Genomic DNA, 26897 nt, shown 5'->3' on the forward strand with positions numbered 1-26897 from the left:
CTGCTCCTCCTCTGCTGCTTCGGGGCTCTGTGCTACAGATGTTCACCCTTCAGCTCTCTCGGTCCCCGCCAGCTGCAGAGAAATCCACCCCAAATCCACCCCGCACCCATTACCTTTAGAACAGTGGAGATGAAGTATCTCACTGCAAACTCCAGTCACTGGGTTCTGTTAATCAGTCATAAGAAGTTTAAGGATCACAACGCTGTTATAAATAATGCTACTTAAATGTTCCTCGCCCCTCAATAAAAACCAGCCATTCGACTCTATTTTACTTTCTCGGTTTATTTCCCTTCCACTCAGCTGCATGTGTGCAGGCACTGGCGCAGCCGTGCCTCTCCCTGGGACTTGGCACCGTCCCGGTCTCTTCCCGTGGACATCAAGAGAATAAGAATGAACCAGCCCCTGTCAGCTGCGCGGGGTCTCCCTTGGCGGAGAGGAGGCGCCCCGCCGACTGGCTGCTTCTGTTTGGAGTGACAGACTGGTATGTGGGATTGGCACTGGGGCTCGGGGTTCCCTGGGAACGGGGCGAGCACTGGAAATGTTCCATTGTGAGCACTGTGGAGGTGAAGATGAAGGTCCAGAGATGCTTCCCAGGCAGGAGAGTGTTTCATTAACTCTGGAGTGCTTGGGTGGGGCAGGGGGGGGGGGGGAAGGGGGTGCTTTGACCGAATAGCCCCTGTGCCTGCCTGCCTCTGGTGAGGGCAGAAGTACGACGGAAGGAATCAGCCGTTCCTCCTGCCATGGGCATTTCTCTGAGCACCAGTGCCAGTGCGACGTGTGGCCTCAACTCCGGGTCACAGCCTCGTGTGGGGGCTGCAGCCTCGGGAAGGCTTTGCACCCCGGGTACAGCTCCCTCTGCTCTGAGGGAGACCTGGCAGGGAGCCACTTCCCCACATCCAGGCTGTACCCTGGAGTGGGGGACACCACGGGATACAGGAAAAGACCATGGTCAGTGCCCATGCCCCCGGTCAGCTTCTCCTCCCACTGTGGTCCCCTCCAGGAGGCAGGGGGAGGAGACCCAGGCCAGAGTGCCAGTCCCCCCTGCCTCTACCCAGGCCTACAGGGAGAGGCTGGCAGAACACTGATGCACTGACCAGCTGACCGTCTGGTTTCCTACCAAGTCCCCCAGGCCAGCGCTATGGAGTCTTAATGTCCTAGATGGGGGCCGCCAAGCACACTGGGAGCCGTGCCAGCCCGGGCTCCCAGGGGCCTTCAGGAACTGAGATGGTCAACGCTGGGTGGCCAGAGTCCCCGGCTTGTAGACAGGGACGTCCTTGTCCCACAGGGCAGGCTGCCCCTTAATGATGTCAGCAGCCTTCTCCGCAATCATGATGGTGGGGGCGTTCAGGTTGCCGCTGACCACGCTTGGCATGATGGACGCGTCGACCACCCTGAGGTTTTCTACCCCGAGGACTCTGGTCTGCGGGTCTACCACCGCGGTGGGGTCGGAGGGCTGGCCCATCTTGCAGGTGCACGAGGGGTGGTAGGCGCTATCTGCCTTTGCCCGCACAAAGGCATCAATCTCTTTGTCCGACTGGACGTGGCTGCCAGGCTGGAGCTCTGGCCCCCGGAACGGTGCCAGGGCTTTCTGGGCAAAAATTTCTCGGGTCAGCTTCACGCACTGACGGAAGTCCTTGATGTCAGCTTCTGTGGAGGAGCAGAAACAAAGGAGCCTTAACTGGACGGGTCTCAGCAGGAAGTGGCTCTGGGGAAACGGGCAGGGAGCTCTGTGCCACTGGGACACTTGCTCCCTCCCCAGAGGACTCTAACAAGAGCCGAGGACCAGGGTAACTGCAAAGCAGCAGTGAGACCCAGCTCTCCGTGGCGTGGGTGGGAGTGGGCTGGCTAGCTGTAAACTGAGGGTAAGAATTTGCATGCTCTGGTGCCTGAGAAAGAGCTCAAAGGGCTTTGCAGGCAGGAGCCTCCTGGGGTTCAATCCCTGGTACCCCAGACCCCTCCCCAGCACAATGGGGCTGCTCCCCAGGAAAGTATAGACGCACCATGCCTCTGCCTGGCTCCTAGCACCCCTGAAGTCAGTACTGGGCCAAGCGTGCCTGCTGAGGACCTCGCCTTGGCTGCGGCACAGAGGCCGGCCCAGCCCAGGAACGTGACTTCCTCTTGGGAGCTGCTCAGCACAATGGCAGGAAGGGCCTCGCGCCCCACCCCCCAGCACACCCCTCCTGGGAGACGGGGCTGATGGTTCAGGATAGGGTGGCTCATGGCACCTTGGAAAAGGTGGCCCAGGAGTAAGATGTGCGGGCAGATATGAGCTTGAGAAGGCATTCAGTGAAGGCCCCAACTGGCCTGGGGGAGCGGGATTGGGGGGCTAATAAGAGGAGGAGGGAGGGTAAAGGGGAAGGGGTGAATTACCTGTTGACAAGTAGTTGGGCTGGATCACAGGGTGGTCTTGGGGGTTGGTGCTTCTCAGTTTGAGCCAGCCCACACTCGTGCCCCGCATGGTCCCCACATGCACCTAAAGGACCCCAGAGGCAGCAGTGAGCTCCCCAGCACCCAGACGCTTCGCAAGGCCCCAGTTTCCTGCCGCCCCCCCCCCCCCAAGCCACCTGCCCTGAGCTGGGTGCCGGGCACCCTTTTCCATGCTTCACTCTGCTCCTGGGTCTGCCCGGGGGAGAATCCGGGGGACAGGTGGGGGTACCCCTGCAGACAGAGGTGCTGGCCAGGAGGGCAAGGCCCCGCTGCTCACCTGGTAAGCCTCCTCTCGGGTGGGTGCCCGCCCATGGTCAATCACTTGCGAAGGCAGGAAATGGAACTGGATGTCCGGGTGGGAGACCCCGGGCTGGCTGCGGATGAAGCCACCCGTCTCCAGGTGGGCCGTGGCTCCGTCCCCTAAGGATGGGATGAGCGCAGAGGTAGGAGAGCAAGTCAGGGCTGGCGGCCTGTCCACGCCTGGTTCTCCCCTTGTCCTGGGCAGCTCCTCAGAGCCTGGACCAAGCCCCACGCCCCACCCCCCTCCTTTAGCCTCTTTCCCTCAGAGAATGGGTCTGCTGCCCAGCACTGTCTGCGGCCTCAAGCAGAGAAGCCATAGAGTCACCCTCTCCTGACTGCACCCTGCCAACTCACGAGACTCTGTGGCACCGTCATTGCAGACCTCACACAGGCCCCTGGCTGCTTGCGGGCCACCCACCACCCACACTGTTCCTCTCCCTCGGCGCTCCAGTCAACCCAACCCTGCTACCTCATCACCCACACTGGCCACAAGAGCCACCACGGCCTTTCACCCCTAAATCCGCCTCGAAGAATCCTCCTTCTCAGCACTGACCCTGCCCACTGCCCTGCAGGCCCAGATTATTTGGGGCCAGGGGTGTGGGGGCTGGGGGGGGGGGGGGGGAGAAATACTCCCAGTGGTGCTGAGCTGGCAGGGATTAAAACCCAGAACCTCATACCTGGCAAGGCATGTGCTTTACCTCCTGAGCCCCATACATGGCAGTGCTCAGAGCTTACTCCTGGCTCTGCACTCAGGGATCTCTCCTGGTGGGGTTCAGGAGTACGGGGTGCCGGGGATAGAACCTGGGTCAGTTGTGTGCAAGGCCAGTGCCCTAAGCTGCTGTGCTATTTCTCCATCTTCTATCAGTTCTGAAGTTACCCCTGCAGGGATTCCTAGTTCGGCTCTACCCTCCCCCCCTAGCCTGCCCGCCTCTGCCTCTGCCTCAACTTCCTCTTCTGCGTGCAGCTCTCCCCAGCCCACCAGTACATTATTCAAGCACTCCCGTGCCTCGGCACCCATCCCCCCGCTTCTCAGCGTCTCTGCAGCTGTCTCCCCCTCACTGTACACTTACTTGCTTTTGGTTCCGTGCCCCGACTGGAGTGAACACTCCCCGGTGACCCTGCCTCACGGGCACATCTCCCCATCTAGACCCACCCAAGCTAGTTGTGGAAGGCAGATACTGCATGAGCTAAAAGGATGTCAGAGCATTTTGCCAGGCTCAGACAGTGCTCTGAGCACCTGCTGAGTACTGAATGCTGCCTGGGATGCTGAGCCAGCACCAAGAATAGATCCCCTTTGTGCCTCCTCTCCTAGCATCTTGGACACCACACGAGAGCCAGTTACCAGGCTGTCCTGGCTCTGTGAGCAGGAGCAGCCCCGAGGCCCTAGAGAGTGCCATGCCAGGGAAGGGTCTAGTCCTCACACCCACCCAGCAGGCACAAACTGAGTGTCCCCATTTTACAGATGCAGAAGACCGAGGCTCACAGAGCTTAGCTTTGAACTAACTGACAGCAGGGTCCTGCTGGGCCCCTGAGGAAGGTGGCAGTGCGGCCCTCAGCCCCATTCTTGCCAAGACCATGGATGAACACACTCACCTGTGAACTTCCAGAGCCATTCCAGCCCGATTCGAACCTTGTTCAGAGGCTTCTGTGCCGAGTGCAGGGTGATGGGCTGGGTGCAGGCCTGCTGGATATAGATCTCCAGGTGGTCCTGCAGGTTCTGGCCAACTCCTGAAAGGGCAGGGAGTGGCTAAGAAGCCTCACCACACTAGAGGGCCCTGGGGACCCTCTCAACATCCCCCTTCCCCCAGTTGTGCAAATTTCTTCAGACCAGCGTTGGCCTGTTCCTCTGACCTCGGCTTCAAAACCGTCTGCCCAGGGCCACCACTCACAGCTAGTCTCAGAGGACACAGACACCGGGCTCCATCCATGGGCACTTCCTGTACCCAGCCAGAGGCGTGCCCTTCACCCGGCAAGATGGCACACCTGGCTCCTAGAGCCCGAGCTGAAGAGGGCTGGTGGGTTGGGCGACAGCCAGGCCCTCAGCACAGACAGGATGGGGACACAGACACCCCATATCCACCATCCAGGGGAGGTTGTGCTTGGGGTCCAGCCCACATATCACGTGCCTCAGAGGACGCCCCCAGGTCCAAGGGCCCAGGCCTTTGGGTGAGAAGGAGGGCCAGGTCCTGAAAGGTATCGGAAGTGCTTAAGCAAATAAATTTTGGACCTGGGAGAATTTTCCATGTGCCAGCCAGGCTCTGGCAGCAGTGGTGTCCTGAGAGGGGAACTCTGATGGCCTGGACTCCCTCGTCCACAGCATTGCTGCAGGACCAGCGGCTGCTGAGTGGGGATATGTGGCCATGGGTATGCTCTCAGAGAGACAGGCCAGGGCGGGTGGGAAAAGCCATGCAATGAGCCAGGGAGTGAAGCATCCAGGGGGTGCAGCTGGACTCGGGGCTCAAGGAAGGTCAGGACAACTGGAGCCGGCTGCGGGGCTTAGCTGAGCCAGGCTGCAAGCTCACCAGGGAGATGGCACACAACAGGGAGGCCCAGCTTCTTGAGGTCATCCGCGTTGCCCACGCCGGAGAGCATGAGCAGCTGCGGGGAGTTGATGGCACCACCGCTCAGAATCACCTCCTGGCTGGCGTAAGCCTGGAAGCAGGAGGAGACCGTGCAGGTGATCTTTCCTGTCCGCCCCCGCCCTGCACACCTCTCCTACAGCCAGACTCCCCAGCAAGTGCCTCCTCTGACATCTCCAAATGGTGCGTGAAGATCTCGCCGTGAGGGTGCCTGACATGTTCCCTGCTATGCAGCCAGACTTGGAGACTCCAGGGAAAATGGCACCGGGGTGGGGCTGGGAGACAAAATTCAGGGATCCGCAGTTTTAAGGTGGTGCAGCCTTATTTGTGGAATATAAAATAACAGAATGGGAGACTAACACCCAAGGGTAGTAGAGATGAGTACCAGGAGGATTGCTCCACGGCTTGGAAGCCAGCCTCACATGCTGGGGGGAAAGGCAGTTCAGATAAAGAAGGGAACACCAAGTAAAGGGTGCCTGGAGGGCCCTCTCGGGATGGGAAATGCGGGCTGAAATTAGACTACAGGCCGAACAAGATGGCCACTTGATACCTCTACTGCAAACCACAACACCCAAAAGGAGAGAGAGAACAAAAGGGTGGGGGTGGGGTGGAGGAGATGGGATGGGGGTGGTGGGAGGGATGCTGGGACCATTGGTGGTGGAAAATGGGCTCTGGTGGAGGGATGGGTACTCGATCATTGTATGACTGAAATTTCATTCATTTTTCATTTCATCATCCTGTTATTCGTCGATTGCCTCGAGCAGGCCCCAGTAACGTCTCTTTCATCCTAGCCCTGAGATTATATTCAAGGCTCTTTAGGAGAATGAGACCCGTATAATCCCATCAACGGCCAAGACTCAGAGACTATAAAATCCAGCTCCCGGAACCGCGTGGCCGCATTTGTGGCCGCGTGACATCTTATCAGGACATCTTTTTTGTGCCATCTTATTATCTCATTCCTACTTTGGACAAACTTGCAGGCTATCGAATGTAGCCTGCCCACAGGGCAGAGTCTGGCAAACTCCCCGTGGCGTACCAAATATGCCAAATACCAGTAACAATGATGGGTATGACTAAAATGCAAGCACAAAAGTTTGTAAGTCTGTAACTGCACCTCACGGCGATTCACTAATAAAAATTTAAAAATAAATAAATTAATAAAAATAAATAAAGGTGGTGCAGGGCCCTGTATAGCGAAGCATTTCACTGAGGCATGTGAAGCCTCTAGTCTACGCAACCCCAGTTCAGAAGTGGTGGAACGGCAACTCTAGGGGTGCTCTGCGGCCGGGGAGAGAAGGCCCTCCACTAGAGGGAACGGGTGGGGGGGGCGGGGGGAGGTCTGTGCATGCGTCTAGACTGTGGTCTTCCTTACCATCTACAGGTCGCCACCTTCTGGGTGGCCCTGGGGACAGTCAGACCCTGCCACCGATCTGGGGGTTGTCCCAGTGTGCTGGTATGTGAGGCCACGCCTCCTGCCCTCTGTCCCCTGTGGGGTGCTCACCTTGTGGCTCTGGCCATCTTGGACATACTCCACGCCCACGGCGCGGGTGCCTTCGAACAGCACCCTTCTCACCCAGGCCCTGGCCTCGGCCCTGAGGTTGGAGCGGCTCAGAGCCGGGTGCAGGTATGCACAGGCTGCGCTCCACCGTTTGCCTGCAAATAGAGTAAGGAGATGTGGCGCCATCTTGTCTCTGGTCTCTGAGGCAGGCAGAAGACAGGGAAAGCTGGAGGAGATTCACGCTCATCCTCCTCTAAACAGTGCAAGCTCCACCCTTAAGGCAACTGGGAGTCCCAAAGACTTTGCCTAGTGGAAATTCCCTTAGCTGAGGGCCCCTGTCTGCAGGACACCCCTCCTGCTGGGAACAGCAGTGGAAACCCTGGTCCAGCTGCTCTCCTGTGGCTGTAAGCCCTGCCCTCTGTTGCTGCTCTGTGCCTCAGTTTCCCCACCAGCAGGCCTCTGGAGGACCTGAGCCCTTTGTCAAGACAGCAGACTCTCCACCAGTCACAACAGGGGGACCAGGCAGGGGTTTGCAAAGGCCATGAGATGCTAAGTCATTTCTCACTGGCTTTGGTGTGCAATGCGGTGGCTCTTGTGGGTACAGCATGTCACATCCCTTCAACTTCCTTGATGGGAACAGAGGGGATGGGCTAGAATAAAGAATAGGGATTTGTTCGGGTTTTACTGGGAGCTCTTTTTCCCCCCTGGATTTATTTTTTGTTCACTACCCAGCAGTACTCAGGCAGGCTCACTCCTGGTGGGCTCCACTCAGGGGTGGAGGGGGTGCCAGGGGTCAAACCAGGTTGACCACATGCAAGACAAGCACGCTACCCACCATCCTATTGCTCGAGCCCCAGAATAGGGTGTTTTTGTTTTGTTTGTTTATTAATATAGGGGTCTCCCAGGTTGTTCTGGGGAAAGTGGAGCTCATACAGTCACTGGGATAGATAGAATCCAGGGCCTCCTGGATGCATGACTCACTGGGCAAACACATGCCTTGCATGTGAGAAGTCCTAATTTAGATACACACACACACACGCACGCACGCACGCACGCACGCACACGGCTCCCAAAGGAAGAAGGCGGCAGGAGTTGAGGGTATGAGTCGCTGTCCCCTACCTTTGTGGATAGTCATGTCCATCCAGCCAAAGCCTTCCTGCTGGAAGCCGTTCATGTCCTCGGTGAAGGGGTAGCCGGCCTGCTGTGCTGCCTCCAGGAAGGCCTGATGCAGAGGGTGGTTGGTCCGGCCCCGGGACACGTGCAGGGGCCCGTGGCCGCCGCGGTAGGTGTCAGCACCCAGCTCATGGGCCTGTGCCTTCCGGAAGTAGGGCAGGCAGTGGCCATAGTCCCAGCCGTCGGCGCCCTCCCGCTGCCAGCGCTCATAGTCCTCAGCGTGCCCACGGATGTACACCATGGCATTGAGGGACGAGGAGCCACCCCACACCCGGCCCCGTGGCCAGTACATCACGCGGCCATCCATGCCAGCCTGTGGCTCCGTGTGGTAGTACCAGTTGTACTTGTCATCGCACAGGTTGGCCACAAGGGCTGCGGGCATGTGGATCTTCCACAGGAGCCGCTTGCTCCCGGCGTACGTGTCCTTGGGCCCTGCCTCCAGCAGCAGCACACGCTTGTCGGGGTCCTCTGTGAGCCGGTTGGCCAGCACACATCCCGCAGAACCCGCACCCACCACCACGTAGTTGTACTCGTCTCTGCCCCGGGAGACCCCGCTGGCCAGGGCGCGAGTGCCCTGGAGCCACTGTTGCTGGCTCACGACTCCCCACGCGCCCAGGCCTCCTTGCCGCCAGCTTCGCAGGATACACCACATGCTTCTGGCCACGTCCTCCTAGGTCCACCCGAGGAAGGCGATGAGGTATTTTCCCTGCAACAGGAAAGGGGCTTTACAAACCGTAACTCAAGGCCAGGGAGGCCAGGGAGCATGCAGACAAACCCAATTCTGTTTTTATTGTTTTGTTTTGTTTTGCTTTGTTTTGTTTTGGTAGCGAGGGGCACACCCAACAGTGCTCAGGGGTTACTCCTGGCTCTGCTCTGGCTCTGCGCTCAGGAATTATTCCTGGCGGTGGTCTGAGGACCCCATGGGATGCCTGCAAATAGAATAAGGAGATGAGGTGAGATGAAGAGAGACGTTCCAACCCCAGCACGTAGCAACGCCCTACCTGCTATACTCTCACACTGACCCTAACCAACCCCAGCTCGATCCCGGCACCACAGAGGATTCCCCCAAGCACTGACAGGAGTGCTCTCTGAGCACAGAGGCAGGAGTAAGCCCAGGAGTAAACCCAGGAGTAAGCGCAGTGGCCCACCCCTCACCCTAAGTCCCCCAAATAAAGAAAAACATCTGAACACGGCCTGCACACTGCACAGTCTGCCAACAAGGAGGCTGCAGACCCAGTCTGCTCTCCCACTCTGGGTAACAGGGAGGAGGAGCCAGTAGAGTGCTAGCCCTGCTTGACCTGGGGCTGCAGCAGGAGAGATTCCCCCCAAAACTTGGGAGGGAAACCCAAAAAAAAAGGCCTTGGTGCATGACCAGGAGGCTGGGCAGGAGTCGGTGTGCTGGAAAGCAGGAGAGATAAAGGCTGTCAGAGGGGAGAGGAAACTGCGAGCTCACACTTATTCCCCATCTGCCCTACAGCTGATGAACACTGATTCATCTCCAACAGGGAACAGGACATCTGCCCTCAGGCTGGCTGCTCTGGGGCCAGGGAGACAGACTGCAAAAAGGAACTGCAGACAGTGGGAGTCAGAGACTGGACACGTAAAGAGTTCAGAGTTCTTGATCTGCAGGCCAGGCTCTGGAGAGGGCTTCCCACAGGAACCGGGGTGAGAACTACAACCTTCTAGTCTGTGAATGCTGGGATCATAGCACAGAAGTGCTGACAGCTTTTTAAAATCCAGAAACAAGCCCTCAGATATATGGACAGTTAATTTATGGCAAAGCAACCAAGCACATAAAAAGGAGGGAGATAAGTCTCTTCAATAAAGACTGTTAGGAAAATGGGATAACCATATTGGGGGAAAAAAACTGAAATTCGGCAGCTGTTGCCACATTATGCACAAATGCTAACTCAAAATGTATTAATTAATGGGTTAGACCCAACTCCATAAAATCCATAGAAGAATATATAAGTAAACACTCCATCACATTGACTTCAGTGGTGTCTCAGGTAATTTGATTCCATTGGCAAGGAAAATAAAAGCAAAAATAAATGATTTAAAACAAGCTGAAAAGCCTAATCACGTTAAAAAAACACAATTAGAATTATTAAAAGTAGCACTGTAGCACTGTCCTCCCATTATTCATCGATTTGCTTGAGCAGGCACCAGTAACATCTCTATTGTGAAACTTGTTGTTACTGTTTTTGGCATATCGAATAAGCTATGGGGATCTTGCCAGTCTCTGCCATGCGGGCAGGATACTCTTGGTAGACTGCCGGGCTCTCTGAGAGGGACGGAGGAATCAAACCTGGGTCAGCCACATGCAAGGCAAATGCCCTTCCCGCTGTGCTATCGCTCCATCCCAGAATTATTAAAAGTAGGATAATAAAAGATACCCTATTTAGTGAGAGAAAAGTTTCATATTATCCATCTGATAAAGTGCTAACATCCAAGAGATGTATAAAGATATACTCACAAAACTCAAAATCCAAAGCCATTTAAAAAATGGATCAAACAGGGGCTGGAGCGATAGCACAGCGGGTAGGGCGTTTGCCTTGCACACAGCCAACATGGCCGACCCAGGTTCGATTCCCAGCATCCCATATGGTCCCCCGAACACCGCCAGGAGTAATTCCTGAGTGCATGAGCCAGGAGTCAGCCCTGAGCATCACCGGGTGTGGCCCAAAAAGAAAAAAAAAGGATCAAACAGCCAGGTGCTTCTTCAGAAAACACGTAGAGATGGCCAACACACACATGAATAACTGAAGAACCCACGTATCATAGAGATATACGTTTGGAAACAACCCAAGAATAGATGAGTGGATAAAGAAATTGTGGTATATCTACACAATGGTGTATTATTTAACTATTAGAAAAGATAAAATCTTGCCATTTGCTACAATATGGGTGGCACTGGAGAGATTATTGCTAAGTGAATGAAGCCAGAAGGAGAATGACAAGCATCAGATCTCACTCACATGTGGTGTGGTATGTAGAAAAATGAAAATAGACAAAGCCCAATAAGATCAAGTCTGGTACTCTCATAACAGAATTGACTGTGATCTCTGGTGGTCAGTATGGCGTGGAAACAGTGTACATCTTCGCAAACAAAAGTTATCTCAATTTTTTAAAACTAGACAAATAGGGGCTGGAGTGATAGCACAGCGGGTAGGGCATTTGCCTTGCATGCAGCCAACATGGCCGACACAGGTTCGATTCCCAGCATCCCATATGGTCCCCTGAGCACCACCAGGAGCAATTCCTGAGTGCATGAGCCAGGAGTAACCCCTGAACATTGCCGGGTGTGACCCAAAAAGCAAAAAAAAAAAAAAAACCTAGAAAAATAATGGTGGCTAACATATTGAACAGGTCATTTAACAACCAAAAGATCAACAGGGCTGAGGAGATGGTTCAAAGAGCTTGAGTATCTGCTTAGCATGCAGGGATGCCCTGGTTTAATTGCAAACACCCTCTGGTCCGCCTGGCACTTCCAGGAGTGACTCTGAGCATCATCAGATGTGGCATCCTTAGAACCAACCAAAAAAGATAAGCATACGTTGTTGTATGAAAATAACTTTCCTGGATATAGCAGAGAATATTAGCTGAATATTCACCTGAAACTGAATAGACTCTTAGTAGAAATTGTCCAAATGGAAATACAAGAAGAGTGAAAGAGGGAGAAAGAATGACTCTGAAGGTATCACACAGAATCAAACCATGTAATGATGATGGGAATCCTGGAAGAAAGGGGACAAGAAGAAGAGGTAAAAGAAGAGAACAGAGAGTAGGGGAAGGAACATATCTGAAGTGAGACTTTTCCTAAGTTAGCACAGGATAAAGACAAAAAACACAGGTATATCAGAGTCCAATTTCTGAGATTCCAAGACACATAAAATGAAGATAGTCACTTCAGGTGCCAGAAATAGCGCTGGGGATGTGCTTTAAATGGTAGAGCCTGGGCCTCAGGGCCCCACGCATGCATGGCCCTGCATTGCATGGCCCTGCATTCAATCCCTGACACTGAGCACTGAAAATGGACATATGCAGAGGAATGAATACAGAGGCGATGGCAAGTATCCCATCAGAAAACAACCCAGAAGATGATGGAGTACAACTTTAAGTCTTCAGGGTTTGACAAACAAGTACTAAGTCTAGAAATCTCTGAACACAGTGAATATGTCTTTCAAAAACGCTAACAAAAAATAAAGACATCTTCAGGGAAACAAAATATGAGAGCATCTGCCTGTTAAAGGCAGCTCCAGGCAAAAGGATCAGGAAGCCAGAGAGAAACTTCAACCCATGCAAAGAAATGAAAAATGAAAGCGATAAACATATTTATGATATATTTATTTCTTAGTGTCTTCTCTAACAAATATGGTGGTTGAAAAACAAATGTCAGGACTCAGGGATTGCTCAGTGGTAGAGTAGTTAGAGCAGTGTCTTGCTGGTACATGTGAAAGCAGGAGTCACGTGCACAGCACTGCCCCACATATATCCAATGCCACCTGGCAGCTTGGCCCTTGGTAATTTCAGGGACCACAGCAAAGTCTGCCATCTTCAGCACACTGCAACCAAGCATGAGTGACCTCCTGCCATCACAACAATGAAAGAAGTGGGTTTGGACAGATAGTTCAGGGGTTAAGGCTTGCCCTGCTTGCATCTGACCCCAGTTAAATCCCCAGCACCACGGGCAGCCCTAGGGGTCCCCAAAGCATCACAGGCCTGAGCAGCATCACATATTCAAACCCTTGCACGAACCATGGGCACAGTTAGCCAAGCAGAGGGGACCAGAAAACAAAACAGAATAAAAAAATACGAGGGGCGGCGGGCAGGAGGGAAGGGGGCAATGGGTAGGTTGATGTGAATAAAATAAATCTATTGGAATTGGTAAGTGAATTTATCAAGGTCATAGACTACAAAGTCAACTAGAGAATCCAGGTGCTATGTATGTGCAAGAGCACCAGGAGTAAGCGGTGTCAGGTGTGGCCCAAACCTCCCACCTCCCACCCCAAAAATTTCACTCTGTATGGGTCAGAATGATAGTACAGTGGGTAGAACACTTTTCACTTTTCCTATATGCAGCTAAACAGCCAGGAGTAAGCCCGAGCACTACTGGGAATGGACTCCCCCGGTCCCCAAAAATAAAAGCCAGTTGTGGTTTTACATACTAGAAATAAAGAACAGGATTTTAACATACGAAATTAATAACATGCTTGAGACCTGTATTTTTTGTCCAGCTTTTTGGGTCACACATGGTGATACTCAGGAGATACTCCTAACTCTACACTCAGGAATTACTCCTAGTGGTGCTTGGAGGACATATGGGATGCTGAGGATCAAACCTGGGTCAGCTGCATGCAAGGCAAACCCCCTACCTGCTGTACTATCGCTCCAGCCCGGAGGCCAGTTTTGATATTTAGCAGCTTTCATTTCCATACCGCATTCTTGTTTCAGACAAGTCAATTAGAAATCTGGCATTTCTGTCCTTACTGGCAGTGAGAAAGTTCAAATCAGTTAACTCCAACCCACAATAGGAATCTTCACCTTAGCGCCACCACTCCCCACCCCCAACCATCACAACTGGAACTCCTAGCGCTTCTTTACATTCAAGCTGTTCTGGAACTGTTTGCATGCCTGCCCTTTTCTCCCCAGAAAAGCACATCGTGTTAATAGTCAACCTTTTCATAGACTCTTAGTAAATGTGTGAGGTCGTCAGTATCAATATTCAATAAATTTTGAGTTGGGGAGGTGTGTGGCAAATACAAGATAGTTTCATAAGACTATCAGGAAAGGGGGCTGGGAGAAACAGTACAGCATTGCCAGGGGTCACTGCCACACACAGAATAAAGAATAGCCACTGAGCACTGCTGATGGACCCCCGGCCAAAAAAAAAAAAAAACCAATCCACCCAACAAAAATCCTGAACAAGATGCAATTGTTCTTGAGAATTCTTAAGAATTCTCTAAACGTGTAAAGAAACTGAATCAATATCAGTACTTCTCAATTAAAGTGGAAAGGGAAATTTCTGACCTCTTTTTATGAGGCCAGTATTTACTCAAAAACAAACCACCCAGGGGCTGGAGTGATAGCACAGTGGGTAGGGAGTTTGCCTTGCACGCAGCCGACCCGGGCTTGATTCCCAGCATCCCATATGGTCCTCAGAGCACTGCGAGGAGTAATTCCTGGGTGCAGAGCCGGGAGTAACACCTGAGCAGCACCGGGTGTGACCCAAAAAGAAAAAAAAAACACCCAGAGACAAGTGCAAGAAACAACAAACCAATATTTCTTAGGAATACTGATGCAAAAATAAAATGAAACAAACACCCAAAAAACAACAAATTCAACAAAATACAACATATTAAAAATGATTCTAAAACATGAACAAGTTGGACTTTCTTCCATGTCTGAAAGAACAGTTCACATACCAGATCTTGATCCTTTTGTGGTTTCTGCCTACTTCATTCACCTACTGTTGCTTGTCACTGCAGAACCACTAAAGCCCCTTAGCTGCTAGAGCCAAGTATATTGTGCCATAAGCAGAGACCAAACTGCAGGTCCATAAGACCTTTCTGGCTCAAATAGTGGCCCTCAACATGCAAAATTCAATGCATATAAAAAAAGGTAAAAGGTAAAGGCCCTCCCGTTGATCATCGTTTTGCTCGAGCGGGCCCAGTAACGTCTCCATTGGAGACTTTGTTGTTACTGTGTCTGGCATTCGATATGCCAGAATGCATATAATATACATTAATAAAATAAAACCTTATAATCATCTCCACTGATCTCAGGAAAATGACCTGACAAAATTAAACATCCTTTCATGATTAAAAAAAAACTCAGTAAATTAGAAGTATAAAGGTAACTTCCTCAATACAATTAAATGCTGTATATAAGGACCCTCAACTAACACACTCAATGGGGAAAGACTGAAATTACCCCAAAGATCAGGAACAAGAATGCCCACCTCTATTCAACATTATTCTGGAAGTTTCAGCCAGAACAATTAGCCAACAAAAGGAAATAACAGGAATCAACATTAAAAAAAAAAGAAAATTAATGTTTGAAGATGACATCATTAGAAAAATCCTAAAGATTAACTATACACACAGCACTAAAAGTGAATTAAACCAATCTACAAAATCAACAAACAAAAATCATTCGCATTGCTATGCAAAAACAATCTGTGAAGAAAAGGAAGAAATTCTAGCATCAAAAATTTAAAATATTGAGAATAAATTTAAACAAGGAGTTGTCAGACTTGACACTCAAAAATTAATAAATACTCCTGGGAGAAGTTAAAACACATATGGATTCCTTACCAAAATCCCAAAGGTGTTTTTTTGCACAAGTATAGAAGCCGATCCTAAAATTCATATGGGCTCTCAAGTGGCCCCAAGTAACCCGACAATCTTGAAACGAACAACATCAGAGGATCCAGACTTCTTGATTTCAAAACTCATTACAAAACTGCAGTTATCAAAACTGTGGGGGTGACAGAAGGTAAAACATGTAGACCAATGGAACAGACCAGAGAGCCCAGAAATAACACTGTGCAGAAATGCTCGACTGACTTCTGACAAAGGGTGTCACAACCAACGAAGAAAGGATTGTCTTTAAATAAATGGTGCGATACAGTTCAAGCCTGTGCATCAGACAAACATAAGAAACCCAGGAGAGGAGCTGGGAAAGAGCAGATGCCAGTCACATGCTCCACCTGGGTTTTGTCCCTGGCACCACAGGCTCCACCATCACTGTGCAGTGCAGATCCGGAAGCCCCTGAGCACTGCTGGTCATGGCCAGCACTGCAGGACCGCGCAGCTCCACATCCTCGGACCCTTGCATTGGACCACTACCCCAGCTGGCTAAGAAACACTGGTGGAGCCCTGACTGCCCCCTGAGCACCACTTGGGAGTCCCTCCACCCCCACAAAACATTCAGGAGAAGTTTTTTCTGAGTCAGGAGGTGAACTCAGGGGCTATCACTTGTACCTGCCAATTTTGTTTTAATTCTTTAACCCTTGATTCTTCATGGAGGTGACAGACCCCTGTTACTGAGTTTCCCTGAATGTCTGAATAACCAGTGATTATTCAAACAGGCAAGGTATGAAGACAACAGAGGCACTTCACCCAGGGGGCACAGCCCCTTGTGGGAAGAAGGGACCAGACCCCTTCTCCTGGGGGTCTTACTCACTCTTCTTGACCCAGTCATCTCAGGGTCCCATTTCTATCATAGCTCTGCCTCCCCCACAGAGCCCACCACACCTTCCAAGAAGGGATGCTTTGGCTATTCTCCAAATGCTGGGTCTGGCCTCAACGGAGAAACACTCCTGGGCCTCAGAGGAGAGCCAAAGGAGGAGAGGACTGACCAGGGCATGGAAACGGGTGCAAGGAAACTCCCCCAAGTGTCTCTGCCCCACCATGAACCCCCAGTGCCCAGGATTTGCTGAAAGACAGAACAGGGAGCCCCGGGCCCTGCCTACTTTCGCTTCTTCTTCCTGGCCCCCCACTCTCCAGCTCTAACAGAGCAGGAAGCACTCCTCCTTTCCCCTGGGAAACCCTGACCCAAAGGGGGCTCCCACCTCAGAGCAATATTTCCCGCTGCTAAGACCCCCACCAGGGCTGCCTCCCCAGCCCCTCAGAAGGCAGTTCTTGGGCTTTGGGGGTCTCCCTCAGGTCCTGGCTGTCGGCACCACAATCCTGGAAGGTGCAGGACCTACGGGGCTTGCAACAGGGAGCGGGAAATGGAGTTACAGATGGAATTTCTGGGAGCAGGGACTCCCCAATCCTGAGTGCAGGGCCTTCTCGGGCTCCCCAACCCGTAGGTGGACAGACTGAGCAACAAGTCAGGGAAGCGGCATTTTCCGTGCTCAGGTTACTGGGGAATAGGGAATGGGGGGGCACCCAAAGCACTGCTGAGCTGGGTGAGGGCAGCAGGTGTGGCGAGGGGTGGGAGAGGGGGCATGAGGGGACAGAGGGGACAGACAGGAGGATCCTAGCACAGGTTGAAGTGACGGGGGCGGGGGGAGCAGTTCGCCTCTGGGAGTATATATTCCTGACCCACCCGCTCTCCTGAGACCAGACTTGGCCGTGCCCGACGAAGGGTTTGTCTGTCTGTCTAACCCTGGGCTCTGTACAGAAGAGGTGTCTACTTGCTCTGTCCCATAGGCAAGGGACAAGGCTCTCCAGCTACACTGCGTGGAGTGTAGGGTCACCGAGCTAAACCTTTCATCTGCCCTGAGCTGGCCGCCAGGCACTGAGGCACCTCTGTGTGTGCGAATGCAGGTCTGGAGCAGCAGGCTGACCCCCCCGATGGCCAGAGATGAGCATGGTGGAGAGGTGACACACAGTGGGAGAAAGAACTAAGGGGCCACCACACTGAACTGCGGGGGGGGGCACTAGAGGGCCGTATAGCACCACAGTCCTTTGTTGCCACAAACAATCCTTCCTTTAAAATTCTAGCATTGAAAATGTTGTCAGGCCAGAGTGATAGTAAGTGGGTAGGGCACTTGCCTTGCACATGGCCAACCTGGATTTGATCCCCAGCATCCCATATGGTCTTCTGAGTCTCCCAGGAATGATTCTTGAGTTCAGAGCCAGTAGTAATCCATGAGTAGCACCGGATATGCCTCCCCCCACCCCGCCCACAAAAATAAAGAAAAAATAATAAAATGTCAAATTTAGAGTCAGGGATATAGTTCAAAAGTGCAGGAAACATACCCCTAGTTCAATATCCCAGACTGCGTGATCCTCTGCCCCTCGGCGCCCCACCCCCACCGCCACCACCAGCACCAACACCAAGTACCACCAGATCCAAGCACCACCAAGCCCAAGAACAAAACTTTAGGCCAGCACAATCAGGCTAGCAGGAGTGAGGCCCTTCCTAACTCAGGCCCCCCAAGCGCTGCAAGGCCAAGATAGAAAAATTGGTCATAATTTGTGATCGAATTTCTTGTGTGACAAAACTGATTTCCATGTAATTTGGAGCTTGTGACCAATTGCACAAGTATGATCATTTTTTTTGTGAAGTCAATTTGCAAAACAATTGTGGCCAGTATGAAATATTTACCCACCATTTCAGTAGTAATCACTGAGCACATCTGGGTCTGGCACAACCCCAATCCCAATATTTTAACAACTGGTGGTACACTGTACTACGTGGAGGACGTGGTACCCTTTTTTTCACCCCTTTAAAAAAATGCACTGCTTTCTGAAGTTTCTCTTCCTAGGAAATCCAACTCCCACAGGGATATTCGATAAACAAATAACTCAGACATCCCTTTCTCCTGAACGAGCTGATCATTTGTTGCTAAGACAACAGTCAAACCTTGGGTACAGTGGCTAAGGAGGATGTTACGGGCCAGGGCAGGCACAGGTCAAGACCTCCTTCCAACTGACAGAAAAACTCCACAGTAGAGCCCCCAAATCTGAAACCACACCAAAGGCCAGGCATCTGCCCCCAGCTCCGGGTTTCCTGTTGACAGTGTGTGGGTGCTGACCTCCGTGGGCACCTCTGAGGTCTGCCCTCCTCAGAAACGAGTCGACTCATCTTTCCCTCCGGGGGTTCCCCAGGACCCTGTGTTCTGTCGTATAGGCCCCCGCCCGGTCACCACCTCCCCTTCTAGGTGGGCTGCACCAAAAGCAGGGTGCAAGGTGGGAAAACATGTGAGGGCGGGGGGTTGCAGGCGAGCCTGTGAACCTATTCTGTAGAGTGGGTGTGTCAGAAGGCAGAGGGACCTGGCTATGGGGCCTGTGTTGCCGAAATGTGCTCACTTCCATGCTAGAGGGTCCTGGAGATGTTTTCCCTCTGTGCAAAGATTGCTCAGAGACTGTGGAGCTCACTCTTTGGCCCTAAAAGTACCCACTTTTGTCCATCCCCTGACCTGAATCAGATTCCACAGTGTCACAGGGATGAAGAGAATGAAGGGAAGCCCAGAATCTGTGAAGTGCCTCACCAAAGCAACTTCATTGCCAGAGAATGAAGAGCGCAGCCCTCTTCTTCGGGAGAACACAGCCCAACCTGTGGACCAGCCCAGCCAACAGGCAGGAGAATCTGCTGGCATTTGTTAGCACACCCATGAGTTTGAACAGAAGCCAGAGGCTGGCCGGACCTGTGATGGGCACCCTGGCACCAGCCGCAGAGCCCACATAAGGGAACTCCAGCCACTTCCTCAACAGATCCAGTGACAAGCTGGAGAGAGGGGGAGGGAAATCCATCAGTGATGGAGGAGGTTGGTTATGTGTGGATCCTGTTTTGGTCCTGAGAATCTGAACACTGACTGGACATTTGAGAATGTCACGATATCACTGTTGGGGCCAGGGAGAGGGCTCAAAGGGCTGGACTACACACTCTGCATGTGGAAACCCCAGGCTTAACATTCAGCACCATATGGCCCACTGAAATGGGAAGAGCCCCTGAGCAGTGCTGGGTGTTTCCCCACAAACCAAACAAAACAAAAATCACCATCAGCTGTCATCATAGTCCTGCGGTTATGCTATTAAAATGACAGAAAGAAAACAAGACATTTGGGTGTGCTTTAAAATAACCCCAAGAGAGGCCAGGAATGTGGCTCAGCCGTCGAGTACATGCTTTGCATGAGAGAAGTTCCAGGTCCCACCCCACAGCACCACAAAATGAACAAATAGAGAAGCCCAGGCAGAGGGGGCTGGGGACACAAAACAGGACCACTTCCGAGATGCTGCTATGGTTGGGGGTTGTGGGCACGGTTCACCCATCTCTCTCAGTGACAAAAAGTGACTGTCCATGATGACAAAAAGTGGTTACGGTGTAGAGCAAGGGGAAGAAAGTAAGGCCACAGAACTGCCACCCCCCACCCCACAACACATGTCCCCCAGGGCAGAAGCAGGTCTAAGCTGAGGGGTCTTCTGCCAGGGCTATTGCTGACTTCTTCCATCAAGCACACTTGTACCTATTTTTCAAATCTTGATTAAAAAGTACCCGACTGGTGTGCAGTTATGTGGGGACTCCCAGCGTCTGGGCCACGCTGCCTGTGATGGTCTGGGGGAGATAAGTGTGTGGCGGCGGTGCCTGACTCTGTGACCTCCCGTCTGTGGAAGAAGATAACGACTGCTCAGGGAGCATCATTTGCATCATCTTCTCCCAACGGCCCAGGGGAGATGGAAATTGTAAAAACCAGTGACAGACCCTTCACCACAAGGCATCTGAGGGATACTTCTCTGGGTAGGGGAGACCCAAGTCCTCCTGCTGGGGTCCTGTCAGAGACCCCAGGACAGAACTTCACTTCCCACCATAGTCAAGGCACCAGCTCCAAGCTTCATTCAGCCACATTCACTTGCTTGGGCTGCCACAGGGCCTTCAGCCACCACGGCCTGACTGTGTCACAGCCCACCTCTGGCAGGCAGCGTGCTTTTTTAGCTTTTTTTTTTTTAATGTTTTGTAACTATAGTTGAGGTAATAGCCTTACTATTTTGTAACTATAGTTTAGGTAATAGGCTGAATGTGTTTAAGTCTATATTATTAATCTACAAAGTTACCACACCCACCACCTTTGAGTTCCCATGACCCTCTACCTCTGTCCCTATGTACCTTCCCTCCCCTCCCCCCAGCCCTCCACTATCTATTGGTTGACAGGTGCGGGTTTGTATATACTGTTACTGCCCTTAGCCGACCCCCATCTGATCCAGACCCTCCACTTATACTCCTGGGTTCCTGCCTGTTTCCACAGCACTCCCAACCTGGCATTCTCAGGTCTACCAAACAGTGCTCATGAGTTGTTTATTTACTGTAGCTTTAGAAGCTACCAGCATGGTGGTGAATAGTTAGGCTCTTTTTCGTGAAGACAGAAAACAGCCTCCTAACTATCTTGTGAAGCTACTGCTAAACCCTTCACTCTAATGCAGAGTCCTAAGACAGTAAGAACTGTGGCTTTAAACACTTGCATTGCAGCAGCTAGGAGAGAGCTCAGGTGTGGAAGCAATGCCTCGCAGTTACGGAGTCCTGTACCACATGGCTTCCCTACCAAGCACTGTCAGGTATAGCCCAGGTGGCCCCTGAGAAGCACCAGGTGTGGCCCTGGTACATCCAGCACTCCTAGGAATGGTCCTGATCTTCCAGCTTGCACTACTAGGTGTGGCCCCTATAAAAAAATAAAAATCAAACTTCCACTGTCTCTCTATGGCAGCTGTAAAAAGACTATCAGTGAACTTAAAGCTCAGAGATAAGTCAGAGACCCAAAGACATCAGCCATCACCTGGCCCCTGCACCCCTGAAACAGGACTGGGGTCCTCATGGAATCAGAACACCCACACATTTGAACATAGACCATGAACTCACTGTACTTGGTCCTCTTCACTGAGTTTCCACATTCAAGATCCACTGCTTTTGAAAAAAAATAGTGAAAGCTGCTGGTAGTCCTTGAATTGATGATTTAACAACTCTGAGTCTCAGTTCCCTCATTTATCAGATGGGCACAGAAGCGCCTATTTCATAGGGTAGTTAGGCAGGTAAGAGGAGAAAAGGGCAAAACGTTCTTCCAAGGAAGCTGGTGGTGGCCTGCCTGTCTTCCTGGCATGGCCGGGCTCTTCCCTGGAAGCTCCACTCCCCACTGCACAGCTTCCCGCCCCCCCCCCCCCAGCCCTCCTCTTCCTCCATAAAATGCAGAGTAAAGCTGCAACTCTGGCCAATAATAACAGATTAGAACATCATTGATCAAAACACAGATCACTGGTTCAAGAAAGGCCAAACATTTAATTCTCAGCACTGACCCACAAACCACGTGTGATCTCTGGCCCCACCAACTAGCATGATCCCTGAACACTGTAGGAGTGAGAAGAACAGCACGGGTGAGTGGAGGGAAATGAGTCATCCCAGCTAGCTGTGCCAGCAAAGTGCACTGCACCACCCCCTGTGGTCTGCAGACCCCCCCCCCCCTTCAATCTAAGGAAGCCAACCCCTCACCTGCTCTACAGATGGGGCTCGGAGAGGCCACAGCATCTGCCTCCTCTGTGTTCCAGACCTTCTTTGAAACCCGGGTGTGATAATGTGGAAACCTACGCAAGGCCACACAGGTTGGATTTAGGGTTTCACCCGAGGTCTGGTTGGAGCAAAGTTAACACTGTGACCCCCATCCGTGGCCTTTCCTGGTCAGCCCCTCCTCCATAGAGAAAGAAGTGTTCCATTTGTGTGTACTGAAACTGCAAGGGGCAAGCCCAGAGCGTGGTTACAGGACTCCTGGCTTAGAGCAGACACCAGCAGGGGCTCTGCAAAACTCAATCTGCCAGAGCAGAACACGGGTCAGGGGTGCCCCGAGGGCAGGGGTGTTCCCCCTCAGGCCCCTCTGCCTGTGTGGGCAGGCTGCTGGTTCTGGGAGGTGGCCAGAAACAGCCAGCTCTTCATGAGACAATGAGTCCACTGTCAACTGACTGGAGCTTTGATTAATATTTGCAAAAGGAACCAAATGGAAAATTCCACCTGTGTGGGTGGAGGTTGGGCCCAGGACATGTCAACAACCCTGGTGGCCTTGTCCTCTCGGGGATGGATCAGCAGCGAAACAAAGGTCTGGCTGATAACAGTGATAGAACCTGTGATGTCACCACGCACTCAGGTCCAAAGGAGTTTCCTTATTTGGAGCAGAAAGATATAGTTGGGGTTTTATTGTCCTGCCTTCCCTGCCCCGAAATTTATACCGCACCTTTGAATCCTCCCTACACTTTTGTCCTACCTCTGCAAAATCTCCTGAACAGAGCTGCCAAGTCTGATGATTTCAGAAAAATGAGGCCCCAAGAGGCCTCAAGCTGCTGGCAGGTGAGTGGTTCCGGCCGGGTGATCAAAACCCTGTCTGGTGGGAGTGAGGAGAGGGAGAGCCTGGTTCAGGGTCCATGGGTACTGGACATTTCCAGACCTGACTTTCCTCCTGGAAAGAAGAGGGGACACCCAGATCCACTCCCCTGGATGGGCAGGCTTGCTGCTGGCTTTGGAGGGAGCATTCATTCATGCATTCATTCAGGCAGTTAACGTTCCTTTGACACACCCAGTTATATAACCAGGCTGCCCAGCAGCTCTTTCAGAAATGAATGGGCAAATCTGTGCCCAGGGTGAGGGCATCTCAAAGTTTGCTGTCCTCGCATATTTGAACCCTCTCCTCTGCCACCATCACCAGCCTGCCTTAGCTACCCTATTTGACGGAACAGGAAACTGAGGGTCGGATGAGAGCAGTGACTTGCCAGAGGGCAGAGAGGGGGTGAGTGGAGGGCTCCCTGCTGCTGCTCACCTGCAAGGAGGCATCCTAACTCAGGTGCTCCTTCCAGTCAGCCAGCCATAAACAGGGACCCGTAGTACCATCTCCTTCCCCCTAGCCTCCATCGAGAAACCCCGGTGGGTTAAGAAATCTGCAGCATTCTTGATTCTGAGCCACTTGTGGGCATCACTGCCATCCCCAATGTCCCAGAGAGCTTCAGCCAAGCAGTACCATCTCTGTGCTATCCCCCCTGCTTGGACTGTGCACTCAGGGCAATGGAGATGGGGACCTGTAGAATAACACTGCCACAGGGAGCTCAGGTTTATCGGGTTATACCCATCACAGTGCTCCCGAGTCACTCCCATTCCTCTGTTTATCTGTAAACTCTTCTCTGTGCTCTCCTCCCCAGCCAGTTAATCACCTTTTCTCCCTAATCAGATTCTGTTAGCTTGTAAGATCAGATCATTCTAGGGACACTGAACTTGTACTGTAAGTTATGTCCTTTGCATAGTTTACCTTAAAGCAATGTCCTTTCTGTATGGACACAGGAAGACAGTTAATATTATGCTTTGTAACTTGGGAGTTGGTTGACTCCGAATAATATTTACTCCTGGGTAAATATTGACTTTCTTGACTCAGTTGCCCTTAGTTCCTAGCACCCCAAAAGCAGGGTCCGGACAAGGGACTGAATGGACCCAGGTCAAGCTGTGAGCTACCCTGGCATCGAAATGGGCCAGGCCAAAGCGCCACGATACTCAACTATAAGTTGAGGGCATGATCATAGACAAATGCTGTCATGATCCAAAAGTAAGTAACGACAAGACTAGGACCCTGCTGGGACTAGGAAGACTAACCTGACCTAAGGACTGTATATATATATATATATAGCACAGCGGGTAGGGCGTTCGCCTTACAAGCGGCCAACATGGCCGACCCGAGTTCGATTCCTCCGCCCCTCTCGGAGAGCCCGGCAAGCTACCGAGAGTATTCGATATGCCAAACACAGTAACAACAAAGTCTCCAATGGAGACGTTACTGGGCCCGCTCGAGCAAATCGACGATCAACGGGAGGGCCTTTATATATATATATATTATATATATATATATATATATACACACACACACACACACATATATATATATAGCAGAATGTATAGTGAGATGTCCTCAGGAAGAACCAAACTGTAAATTTATCTCTTACTGTGCTCATACAGAATGACATTGCTAGAAATATTAGAAGTAGACTTACTACAACTATTTAAGTAGATTACTAGCTGAGAAAAGAATACACCCTTGTTGGGATCCCACCCTCGATCAGATCTCCTAGTAATCTGGAATAAATCTCTTTAGATGAGATTTAATCCTTGAGTTAATCTCCTCCAGGAGTGGTCTTACCTCTCTTTGCTGATTTGTTAATGTCCAACCCACCTTTGTGTCACCACCCTCCGTGATTGCTATATAAACTAAGAAGGTAAGCTTGAAGGGGGCTTGGGGGCTTGAGAGCAGAGACTGAGGCTCAGGCTGAGGCGCGGGCTCGGGCTCGGGAGCTCAGGCTCCAGAGGGCAGAGTCAGAGGTGAGAGTGGAGATTGGAATAAACTACAATTGATACCGACCAGCCTGGCCCTCCTTCATTGCTTCACCTGCCCATCGCCATCGACCTCCCTGGGGTGGGGGAAAGGGCTCGAGACTACCGAACGCGGACAGCGGGAAAGATAGAGCACCGCCGGACTTTCTGAAAACACACACTTCAATATCCCATTCAATATCCCATTCAACATCTGCTGCTGTCTCCTTTCCTCCAGCTCCCTCTCCCCTACAGACCCCCTTGCTTTGCCTCTCCTTCTCCTGCACTAAGACCTACCCCTCTTCCTCTCTGCTTCCTCCCCTGGACAAAAAAAAAAACTAAAAACTTCCTGATTCTCCTGAAACCAAAGCCACCCCCTCTTGCCAAGGCACTCTAACTGCAACCCCCTGCTCAAGGAAGGTGCCCTACCCATCTGCATGGGGGGGGGGGTGTGCAGCAGGGAGGGGGTGGCTACCTCCTCCTTGTCCTCACCTCCTCAGCCCAATCCCCCACCCCCTACAACAACCCCTCTGGAAATATCCAAGGCATCACTCCTGTCTCCTGGTCCAGTTCTACCTCCCGAGCTGTCCCCTCACCCGCTCAGGGCCCTGCTTGGCCACAGCTGGGAGGGCAGGGGGCTCAGCCCAGGACCACGCAAGGTCTCACCTAATCGGGCAAGGACGAGAAGACGCCTTTCAGTGAGCAGCTGTCTCCTCGCGGTGAACCAGAGACTGGCCCTATTCCTTTACTGAAGCAGAAAACTGGCCACCACCCACCCGGCAGCCCAGGACGATGAGACAAAGTTCATGCTCTCCAGCTGCCAGGCAAGGCTTGCTGCATGTGCACTTCTGCTGCAGGGCGGGCCGTGCCCTTGAACATCCTCTCCCTGCGTGCATCTTCACTCAAGAGCAGCTATCTGTCAGCACCTGGGTGCAAGGAGACACCTTTGCCCGCCAGAATGGGCACCGCCCCCTTTTAGTCTTGCTGAGAAGAAAGGGGGGGCGGCAATTAGAACCGGAAGCTAACTCAGGAATCCGTCCCTGGGCTCCAAGATATCAGGGGAACTGAAAAGCTGCCCAGGCTAGGTGAGGCACTAAACTACCCTCATCAGAGCCGTTCCCCTCCTGGTTTCCCCGCAACCAGCCCTATTCTTTGGAAAGGGCACCTGCAACCTGACCACTGATGGGGTTGAGGCCCACTCCTCGAGGTCCACGTCGGACGGAGGAAGGCGAGTGGGGCCTGGCGCGCGCGCGCCCGCACACACACACACACACACACACACACACACACACACACACACACACACACACGCAGCAGAACACTAGCTGGAGCGCAGTTACGCGGCAAGTGGCTCGCCCCACCTCTGTCCTTTGCAAACGGAGGGGCAGAAGCGGCCACCTTCCGCACCCAGGAACCCACTCAGTCAACCTAGCCGGTCCTCCCCCCCAGTCCACTGTGTCTGGAAGGCGGGTCTGGGCACTGCGAATGGCTAGCGAGGGCTTCTTAAGTGAAGACCCCCCTCCTCCGGACCCCCGGCTCCGAGGGCGCGCGCAGGACTTGACTCGCGGGTTCCAGGGCAGTTGCGGCACCGAGAGACCTGACCTGAGCGCCCAATCTCCCACCCGCGGGCGCGGCAGCTTCGCTTCCGCCTCGGGGAGCCCCGGGGGCAGTGCCAGCCTCTCGGAGGAAACACTGTGACCAGAAGAGTGCGGGGAGGGGCTCGGGCCGCGCGGCACACGGACGCAGCTCCCGCCCGAGAAGCAACTCTCCGCTAAGAGGGTCCCAGGGTTGGGGGTGGGGTGGGGTGGGGTGGGGGAGGGGAGAAGGGGGAAGGGGGAACATCTGCTGCCCGCTTTCCACCCGGCGGTTGCGGAAAGTGGAGGCCCCCATCTCGGTGTCCCGTCTAAGTCCTGCCGACGCCCCCCCAAACTCAAGCCCCGGAGCGCTGGGAATGCGGCCGACAGCTTGCGGATCGGAGCGCCCCCCACGGCCCCCCTCACTCACCCCGGACAGCTCGGCCCGTGTGCGGAGCGCGCAGACCCAGGCGGAGCGGGGCGCGCGGGCGGAGCTGCGGCCCGGCCACCCCCCTCCCTGCCCCGTCACACTTTAACCGGCGGCGCCGGCGCACCGCGCGCGCACGTGGG

At 52.7% G+C, this 26897-nt stretch overlaps 1 protein-coding gene across 2 annotated transcripts; it reads right to left on the bottom strand.

The window, feature by feature from the left end:
* Positions 1–263: 263 nt before the first annotated feature.
* CHDH (choline dehydrogenase) lies at positions 264–26845 on the bottom strand. Of its 2 annotated transcripts, none has more exons than XM_056129087.1 (8): positions 26758–26845; positions 7924–8683; positions 6808–6959; positions 5250–5379; positions 4321–4455; positions 2705–2847; positions 2371–2473; positions 264–1647 (listed from the first exon to the last, which is right to left on the bottom strand). In XM_056129087.1, exons 2-8 carry the CDS (start codon positions 8627–8629, stop codon positions 1229–1231), a joined length of 1788 nt encoding a protein of 595 aa, XP_055985062.1. In that variant the 5' UTR covers positions 8630–8683; positions 26758–26845; the 3' UTR covers positions 264–1228. The 2 variants fall into 2 exon arrangements, with proteins under 2 accessions (XP_055985062.1, XP_055985061.1); XM_056129086.1 differs by lacking the exon at positions 26758–26845 and adding an exon at positions 25350–25535.
* Between the last annotated feature and the right edge of the window lie 52 nt (positions 26846–26897).

This window comes from Sorex fumeus, unplaced genomic scaffold, assembly GCF_029834395.1.
Source record: "Sorex fumeus unplaced genomic scaffold, SorFum_2.1 ptg000072l, whole genome shotgun sequence".
Taxonomy (NCBI): domain Eukaryota; kingdom Metazoa; phylum Chordata; class Mammalia; order Eulipotyphla; family Soricidae; genus Sorex; species Sorex fumeus.

Bases quoted from the DNA above. Each gene is read 5' to 3' on its own strand.
- CHDH (XM_056129087.1), bottom strand. From the start codon at position 8,629: ATGTGGTGTATCCTGCGAAGCTGGCGGCAAGGAGGCCTGGGCGCGTGG. The intron at 4,456-5,249 runs GTGAGCTTGCAG...CTGCCCTTTCAG, and splicing joins TGTTGTGTGCCATCTCCCTG to GAGTTGGCCAGAACCTGCAG. The intron at 1,648-2,370 runs GTAATTCACCCC...GCTCCTCCACAG, and splicing joins GCCCAACTACTTGTCAACAG to AAGCTGACATCAAGGACTTC.